An 8959-nucleotide genomic window follows, 5' to 3' on the forward strand; every position below is an offset into this window, starting at 1 on the left:
CACCTTTGGGCCGCGGCATCTGCTCATGCCTCTCTGGTCCACACACGCCTTGACTGGAGGTGCTGTGCCCTTGACCTGGCCGAGGGCGACACCAGGAAAGACCTGTCCAGACAGCAGCCTGGGCTCAGGGGCCCTGAGTAGGCCTGCGTGAGGACGCTGTGCCCGCCAGAAGGCAGACCCCCAAGCAGGCGGACTCGGGCTGGGCAAGCGGGGGCCTCGCCTGTGCTTGGTGCTGGTTAAGGAAAAGCTTGCTCCCCAGGGCTCCCTCCTGGCTCTGCCTTCCGAGCACAGGCCGGAAGGAAGCCTGTCTGCGGCCCCTCGTGTACCAGGAGCACAACCCTGCTGGTGGGTCATGATATTGGGTTACTAGGTCACAGCGAGCATGGTGTCAGGAGAGGGACTAAAACAGAAAACATGTGGTTGTATAACACATAAAAAGGAAGAGTTACGTCTTCACACTTTTCAGTTACACGTGTGTGAACCAGATAATACTAGTCTCTCTTGCTGTGGGTTCACCGTCAAAATCACAGCGTCCGGGCTATTTCTTCAACGTTCCCCAAACATGTGACTCGCTCACCACACGTTCTGTGGCGCTTCTCAGTAACTAGAGAGACCTTTAAGCCTCTGTGATGCGAAGAAGCGGGTGGAAAGGTCAGGGCTGCCTGCAGACGTCCTGTCAGACCCAGTCTGAATAACTCGTCCAGGTTTGCTGAATTAGCGAGGGACGCCTGGACTCCAGCACCACCCCGGCCACGGTTGCGTGTTTAGGGGCAGGGGGGCATCTCTGGACCCGCGGGAGCGGAGCACCCCACTCCTCAGTGGGGCCTGCTGCTGGACTCCAGGTGCGACCGTTTGCCAGAGGTCAGCACTGCGGGGTGGTCTCCCGGCTCAGGAAACGTCCTCTTGTAGCTGCGCCCGTTGGACCCTCCGCGATGCCACTTGCAGATGTCGCCGCTGAGGATGTCTTGGATGTGCTGCACGATAAGGCTGATGGCCACTGCAGCAGAGACAGACAGACAGACAGACAGAGCAGGGTCAGCTGCCCCGCTCCCCATCGCGACACGCCGGGAGGGATGCCCGCCCAGCGCCAACCTGGCGTTACTGGTGAAGCACACAGCCTTCCTCCCTGAAGCATCTGTGTGGCGCTGAGTCTCAGCAGACAGACAAGTGCACGCTGGGGCCTGAGCACAATAAAACCTCCCTGGCTCGGTTGGCGAGGGTTTCTGTTAACTAACTCTGGTTAAGATACCTTCTGCTAATGAGTGACTCCCTGTCAGTTTTCCATACATATATTTTTTTCCCCACCAGCTTCCTGGAGATATAATTGACATAATGCATTTTGTCAGTTTAACGTGTACAACGTGTTAACTGTTTTTCCAAGTGCATTTGAAACCTGTGCCACAGATGTACACAGACAGGCTTCACGCGCTGGGGGTGTCTCAGTAACCACGACAGGATGGGCAGTGCCTGCTTCATGGTCCTGGGAGGAGTGGGGGCAGCCAGCAGGCCTGGTCCTTACCCATATTGTCAACCCCTCGAGGGATTATCACATCAGCGTACTTCTTCGTCTGCAAGGCAAGAAAAGGAAAGTCTCGTAAGGATCTGTCCCCCAGATGGTTTCAGCTTGCTTGGGGCTAGATGCAGGGAAGCAAGCCCGGGCCCGTCATGGCAGATGGGGGGTGGGGCAGGGATTCAGGGTATCTGTCAACCAGGTGAGAGACGGTGACCCCAGAAGTGAGGGAAGGTGAGCTGAGACAAGCTCTAACAGCACTTGTCTCCCAGCGTCTCTGAGATGCTTGTCTCTCATGAGCACTGCTATAGGGGCCAGTTCTCTGTGCTGACCACCTGGTTCTCTGGGCCGAGTGAAGTGGGGCACCCTCCCACTACACACAGGGTTCTTGACCCTGTGACAGCAGGGCTGCACACGAGGACCTGCTCCCCTTCCTTCCCCGCCCCGCATCTGCTCCCACGCCGAGGAACTCACTCCCTGTTGGGCACCCTGTGGCACCACCGAGGAGGGACCCCAACCAGATGCTGCTGAGGGCGCCGAATCCGAAGCAGCAGAGGGAGGCAAGGGAGGAAACGGTCTGGGCCCAGAGACAGACCTGCAGACCGCTGAGTGTCGCCAGCGTGTGGATGTGGGCCAAGGAGGCCTGTCACACAGATTAGCCACGGGGGCGGGCGGGACCAAGTCCTGGGGCAGCTGTGTCTGCAGGCGATGGAGACCCACGGGAGACGTGAGCGCAAGAGGGCCAGGGCTGCCTCCCATGGGGCTGTGGACAGTGGGCTGTGGGGGGCAGGAGGGGTGGAGCCCAGCAAAGAGCTGAGAAAGGTCTTCCCTTCGGGGACGCAGGGTGCACGGCTAGCTCGTCAACTCGCTGTGTGGCTACAGGTAAAGGGGAGGGAGAGATGGAGGGTCCGGCCCAGAGTGGTCCTGCTTCCACCCAGGGGCCCCCGGTCACATCTGGAGTCTGGATTTTTACCGTAAACGACCTACTTTGCCAAATGTCTTTCTGTAAATAAGAGAGACTGCAAAACAGTCAATTTACTTTTCTGATCACTTTCCAGAAACTTCAGAGAACATGAGTGTAAAATAAAAAATGTTTTCTTGAAATAGCAGAAACAGAACTCCTTCGTCCTGTTTATCTAAAGCAGGAATCCTGGTTCTAATTCTTTTGTGCTTCATTTTTCCCTTTAAGAAGCAAAATATTGTTCAATTCCCCTTTAAATCCTTACGCAAGTCCTATCTAGTGACAGTGAAGACTGTGAGATGGAGGAAGACAGATGGCCACAAGCAGTGAATTCCTCCTCTATAGGCCGGCCAGCCTTCCAGTGCCAGCCAAAGGCAGCCCAGAGAAACACACGGCACAGATGAAGTTTCTGAGCACCTACTGTGTGCCAGACACCACTTTGGCAGCCAACAGACAAAAATCCCTGCCCCTGTGGAGGCCACCGTTCTAAGGGGGGGGAGGAAATGCACAGTGTGGGTCAGGGGAGAAGCAGCGCCCTGGAGAAATGCAGACAGGCCAGGAGGGAGGTGGTGCCGGTGCCAGGGGTGAAGCCTGCGGGGAGGGGCCAGGCGGCGAGGAGGAGGCAGTGGGGAAGGGGTGATGCGGAGAACAGAGGACACATTCACAGCTGAGAACGGCTCCTCGGGAACGTGGGTACAAGAAGCTAACTTCTCCATTTATACAGCAGACCACGTCCATCCATGGCTTGGCTCTCACAGAACGGGGCACCGGGGGTCCTTCTGAAAAGGGAGAAAAGGAGGTCCCCAAGCAAGCGGAAGGCGGTACCGGCAGGCAGAACTCCTCGAAGGCTGGCTTGACGAAGGTGGTGTACTGCGTCAGGATCTGCTCCAGCTCCCGGCCACGGTGCACGTCCCGGAGAACTGTGGCGACAGGAGCAGGGTGGGGACCTTCAGACCCCCGGGACCCGTGGCCGGGCCGGCCAGGGGCAGAGAGGCCCGCATCCGCCTTACCTCTTCGCGACAGCCTGACATCAGGGTCAGTGTCCACAAAGAGTCGCAGGTGGAACATGTCCCGGATCTCCTGGCTGTAGAAGACCAGGATGCCCTCGAACAGGACCACATCTGCGGGGTAGACCACCGTGGTCTCCGCTAACCTGCAGGGTGAGACCAGGAAGGGGCCCTGCCGTCAGCTTCAGCCCGCGGGTGTGGACTCCGTGCTGGGGACAGATCGCGGTGGCGGGGGGGGTGTCCTCACCAGCCCCCAGCGCACAGCCCTCTCCTCCCAAGAACCACCCGCTCACCTTGAGTGGGTCACAAAATCATAGATTGGGACCTCGACTGTTTTGCCCTCCACAATGTTTTTCAGAGTCCTGTGCATCAAATCGTTATCAAAAGCATCTGCAGGGATGGAACAAAAGGCAAGACAAGCCTGTGTCCTGGTGCTGGGGACCGCAGGGGACTCGCTCTGCCTTGGGGTCAGCACAGCTGGGTGCTGCTGCGACCAGTGACCCTAAGGAACAGCTGGACTGGGAGCTGCCCCCTACAGTTTACATTCGCAGGGCCCTCTGCAAACCACAGGGTGGACCTGTCCTCGCTGCCCTTGGGCAGTGCCACCACCCAGGGATCGGCCAGCCCTGGGAGGTAGGTGGGCTAGGCGTCTGCTTCTTTCCATTTCTGGGAAGTAACACAGACTGACGCTTCTCAGACCTTCCCATGTGTCCCCTGGAAAGGAATGAACATGGGAGCCAGCCACTGGGTGGAATCTTCTAGTAGCAGCAGGGAGGGGCAGCCTGGCTGTTCCTCCTCATCCACCCCATCTCCACCTGTTCCCCCGGCCCCCGACCAGACCAGGAAACAGAGCTTCAAGGCCTCTGGTTCTTGTTTACCCACTGCTTCCACTGCTGGCCTCTCGAGGACTCTGCCCCAGGGCAGGTGGCGGAATGAAAGGCCACAGTGGACGCGGTCTGTGCAGAGGACCCTTAACGTGGGAAGACGCATGGCGTTCTCCGTGACCATAGTCGTGGCAGAGAAGTGGTTCTGAAGGCAGACTCCCTGACTGGCTCCAGGGGAGCCTGGAGCTCCGGCAGGGCCACCCAGGGCCCAGAGAGCGCGGGAAGGGCGCTCCACCGCGGGTTATCTGCGTGATTTCATGGAACCACTTAGGTCTCCTGCTGTCCAGGTCTAGCCCTGGACCCAGTCTCCGTGGTCTGCCCTCCTTCCCCACTCCCTCCCCACCCTCAGGGTCTCTACCTGGATGGTCGAAATTGTACTGTCCCTTCAAGGCCTTGGCCTTCTGTTCCGTGGTCAGGACCTTATAGAACCTGTCTTGACTCAGAATGACCAACTTCCGCTGCCGGTGGTCTACTTCATTCTGTCCCAGCAGCTCCATGATCTTCTCGCACACGGTTGACTGGGAACACACAGACAGGATCCCCGCCTGGAGACGATCACCCTGACCCACGCGCTCCAACGGGCAGGCCAGTGACAGCCCAGCCAGTGACGGGTGGGGCTGCGCTTGGCGGGAAGGCCTCGGGGCCCTGGCCACGAGAGGCCAGGCCAGCGGGAGGCTTGCGGGGGGGGGGGGGGCCCGAGGTCCAGCGCCCCGCTCCCCGCCTGCACCCCGGCCTAAGCTTGGCCAGCCGTGGCCGCAGCCCACGCCCGGGAGGGGGCACCTCGGCAGCCAGGGGCTGGGGTCTGTCTCTGGACGGAGGCCGGAGTCCCAGGGGGCCAGCGTGACACTCAGGCCCCGCCGCGCCGCCCAGCCCCTTACCTTGCCGCTCGCGGTACCGCCGCTCACCCCGATCAAGAAGGGCCGCTGGTGAGGACGGTCGGCCTCGTGCGCGGCGCCCTCGCAGTCGCCGCCTCCAGCCGAAGCCATCTCCAGCGCCGCTCGCCCGCATCGGCTTCCCAGCTCACGCAGCCTCCCCCAAACCTGCCGGCCCGCCCCAGCGCAAAGGTCGGAGACGCCCCCCCGGAGCCCCACTTCCGGGAGGCGAGCGGCGCGGTGGGAGCGGGGGTGCAGGCGCGCGCGGGGCACCGCGAGAGTTGTAGTCCCTGGCGTCTGTGGGCGCCGCGCATGCGTGGGCTGGGCCGATGCTCCGGGAGGCTGCGGAGGTAGCTGGACCGGCTGCGGCGATGCCAGGTTTTTCTTTTGCTGCAAAGGACAGAAGCAACTCAATATCGCAACTGGCTGCAGGAGTCTCCAGACGGCGGGCGGCCTCCGGGAAGGTTCCCTCCAGACACACCTCCTCTGACTGGGGCTGTCGGAATGATCCCCCGGGACTGCAGGACCGGGGTGGGGACGTGGGCCAGCGCCCGCACCGGCAAAGTCAGACTCCTGAGCCCTGTGACCCGGGTCGGAAGCTGGAACGGGTTCAGCCTCCTCGCGTGCGGTCACCCCGAGAGCGCGCTGTCCCCTATGCACCTGCCCCTTGTGCCCCGCCCCTGCCTCCACCTCCCGGGTCCCACGCCTCTTGCCTGGGCACAACCTTAGCGCCGCCTCGGCTCACCCCCACTCCAGCCCAGCCTCCACGCTGGCCACCCGAGTTTCCTGACACTGCCCTGATCGTGTCACCCACCCATTTCCCCGCTAGAGCCTCAGTGCTGCCTCTAGCACAAGTTCCTGGCCTCCTCAACCTTCCCAGGACATGGTGGGCAGAAGTCATGGAATGACTTTTTAGACTCAGCATTAGACAGGGTGTGAGCCAAGAAGACAGAGGCCCTGTCTGCTGGATTCCACCTGTGCCCCCAGTACCCGGCAGAGAGGAGGCAAACACCGACCTGTTCCAACTGCATGTTTCCCCAAGGCATCAGGTCTCTCTTTGCAGGTCTAGCTCCTAATGCATTGTGAGCACTCCATGAATATTTGATGACGTTGAAATATGATGCAGGAGAGACTAATGCGCAGACATCTGGCGAAGTCACTGTTTATGCAACTTCAGAGGCCTTAACCCACCTCAGGAAGGGTTACAGGATGGTTCTTCTGATGGCGGAGGGGGGTGGGGAGAGGGTACAAAGGAACTTGGGCCTCCTGAGCCCTGTGGACCTGGACAGAGGGAAGCTGAGGAGGGAGCGGCTGGATGGGCATGAGAAAGCCACCCCCTACCTGAGAGGAACTTACGCAGAAGCTCAAAACAGGGAGGGCTGTTCACACATTCACCTCGGGGGAGGCAAGTTTAGGCACTTGGCTCTGGGTTTAGAGTTGGGTTCAAACCTTGCCTCTGCCCTCGGGCAGTGATGTGGTCATGGTGTTTCCTTACTTCCCAGATGTTATGGGGGAAGTGTTAGGACTTCATGAAATTAACATGTGTGAGTGGAGCTTGAGGAATCTGATGGTGGGCAGAGATTCAACAACAGACCACAAGAGAAACCGAAGTAGAAAAGTTTATTACTCTCAGGTCTTGGAGGAGGTACACGGCATGCCTCAAGGGGCCACACAAGAGGTCAAGGCAGAGTGCAGACAGAGAGGCAGGCCCTGGGGCATATTCCTTTATCAGGGTCTGTGGGTGGAGTTGCTCTGGGGTTCCCAGGCTAGGGCTGGATTGGTTAATTCAGGCCGAAAGAGCGGGGTTTGGGTCTTATCTCAGGGGCGCATAAGGCATACAGGCAGGGGAGACTGTTGAACACAGGAGCATACGTTGGCTGGTGACTCCACAGGCTGCGTCTAGGGCATGCGCGTGTATGAAGGGACGTACTGTCAGTGTGCGGCTTCTGCAGGCCGCTTCGCCAAACAAACTGGATGCCAGGGCGGCAGTACCATGGAGTAGCTTAGCTAAACTCTCAGCAGGGAAACACCGCGGTGAGGCTTCCATGCTGGAAGGCACGCAAAGGGCCTGGTGCAAGGCCTGGCCCGGAGCGGGTGCTGGGCGCCTGCCACGTGTTTTCTTCTTTTGTGTATTTGTCTATTTGGCATCCGTGCCTCACGGGGCCAATTATATTAACTATATTTTCTTATTTTCTGTATTCTTTCCGTTTTTAATGCTGACACTTTTTTCTGGGGGTGGGCCGTGCCACGCAGCTTACGGGATGTCCGTTCCCCGACCAGGGATTGAACCCGGGCCCTCAGCAGTGAAAGCACAGAGTCCTAACCACTGGACCACCAGGGAATTCCCGTTATTTTTTGTATTCTTTTTTTTTTTTTTTTTTGCGGTATGTGGGCCTCCCACTGTTGTGGCCTCTCCCGTTGCGGAGCACAGGCTCCAGACGCGCAGGCTCAGCGGCCATGGCTCACGGGCCCAGCCGCTCCGCAGCATGTGGGATCTTCCCGGACCGGGGCACGAACCCGTGTCCCCTGCATCGGCAGGCGGACTCTCAACCACTGCGCCACCAGGGAAGCCCTACTTTTTGTATTCTTGATGCTGTGGCCTCTGGGGGCTTCCCCCCAAGGCCTGCCACTTCTTAGGGATAGCAAAGGGAGCCCATCTTTCCCATGCGCACCAGCCAATGCCCAACCCCCTCTCATCTAACCCTATACGCTCCCACCAGGCCCCAGGCCCAGACAACCCTCCTAGACCCTCCACTCCACCCTGTGCCTGGCTGACTCTTCCCACCATCCCTACCCCGAGGATGCTCCGGCCCCTCCCCAGATGGACCAGGCTAGCCCCTGTCAGTGTTCTCTGCAGCCCCGGAAAGCATGGAACACAGTTGCAATTACATAGCAGATTCTGCAGTCATGGGCTTGACGTTTGTCCCTAGAGCTGAGCCCTATGAGGGCAGGGCGGCGGCTGGCTTGTGCTGCCGAATCTCTCTGCCACGCACAGGAAGCACCCGTTGTTGCTGAATGAGCAATGGGGGTTGAGACTCATAGGTTTGGCTTTCTCAGAACCAGGTGAGGCAGAATGCTGGGCTTCTCTGCTCCCATCTGTACCATCCCCCCACCAGGTCAAGTTCACAGGAGCACAGGAAACACAGCTTTCCAACATGGCCCCCCTCCCCCAATCCCCTGAGACAGCCCCGCCGCCTGCAAAAATGTCAGTTCATTCCCCTCAGGTCTTTAAGCTTTTGTTGAACACCAGCTGGCGCTCAGCGCTTAAAGAGCTGACCAGGTGCCCGTCGTTTTAAGAGTATTTGTTGCTATTTTCCCAATCGCGGTGTAACGGATGCTCACTGCAGAAAATGCATAGGCCCAAACACACACACAAATAAAACTAAGATCAGCTGTAACCCCTCACCCAGGGAAGACCGTGGTTTTGTATTCTAGTGTTTGCTTTTCTGGTCTGATATGGCCATGGCTAGATAGTGCAAAGTTACACAAGGTTTGGTTACATACCTTGAATAGCAGTAAAGCCTCACACAATCCGTCACAAGGGCAGAAATAGGAGTAAACCCAAGAATAACCAAAGTGGCCATTAGTAAAAGTCGATTGTGGAAAAGACAGGTCTCGAAACAAGAGCTCTCAAAACATGGACTAAGCCTCGGGGTACGTTGTTATAAAGCAGCTCGTGTCGTGAGGAGGCAGCGACCGTTTATTCTTCACCATGATTGGTTATA

General features: G+C 58.6%; 1 protein-coding gene across 5 annotated transcripts; it reads right to left on the bottom strand.

The window, feature by feature from the left end:
- Nucleotides 1-807: 807 nt before the first annotated feature.
- UCK1 (uridine-cytidine kinase 1) lies at nucleotides 808-5431 on the bottom strand. 5 transcript variants are annotated; one of them, XM_065878796.1, is made up of 7 exons: nucleotides 5241-5431; nucleotides 4721-4880; nucleotides 3772-3868; nucleotides 3482-3624; nucleotides 3297-3391; nucleotides 1520-1568; nucleotides 808-997 (listed from the first exon to the last, which is right to left on the bottom strand). In XM_065878796.1, the coding sequence occupies exons 1-7, from the start codon at nucleotides 5346-5348 to the stop codon at nucleotides 816-818; spliced, it is 834 nt and encodes a 277-aa protein (XP_065734868.1). In that variant the 5' UTR covers nucleotides 5349-5431; the 3' UTR covers nucleotides 808-815. The 5 variants fall into 5 exon arrangements, with proteins under 5 accessions (XP_065734868.1, XP_065734869.1, XP_065734867.1 ...); XM_065878797.1 differs by having other exon boundaries at nucleotides 5268-5348; XM_065878795.1 differs by having other exon boundaries at nucleotides 4721-4922; nucleotides 5268-5348.
- Between the last annotated feature and the right edge of the window lie 3528 nt (nucleotides 5432-8959).

The sequence above is a fragment of the Phocoena phocoena genome, chromosome 6 (assembly GCF_963924675.1).
Source record: "Phocoena phocoena chromosome 6, mPhoPho1.1, whole genome shotgun sequence".
NCBI classification, from domain to species: Eukaryota; Metazoa; Chordata; class Mammalia; order Artiodactyla; family Phocoenidae; genus Phocoena; species Phocoena phocoena.

Bases quoted from the DNA above. Each gene is read 5' to 3' on its own strand.
- UCK1 (XM_065878795.1), bottom strand. From the start codon at position 5,348: ATGGCTTCGGCTGGAGGCGGCGACTGCGAGGGCGCCGCGCACGAGGCC. The intron at 3,869-4,720 runs GTAGAGACCCTG...CCATCCCTGCAG, and splicing joins GTACAATTTCGACCATCCAG to ATGCTTTTGATAACGATTTG. The intron at 3,625-3,771 runs GTGAGCGGGTGG...CTCACCCTGCAG, and splicing joins GATTTTGTGACCCACTCAAG to GTTAGCGGAGACCACGGTGG.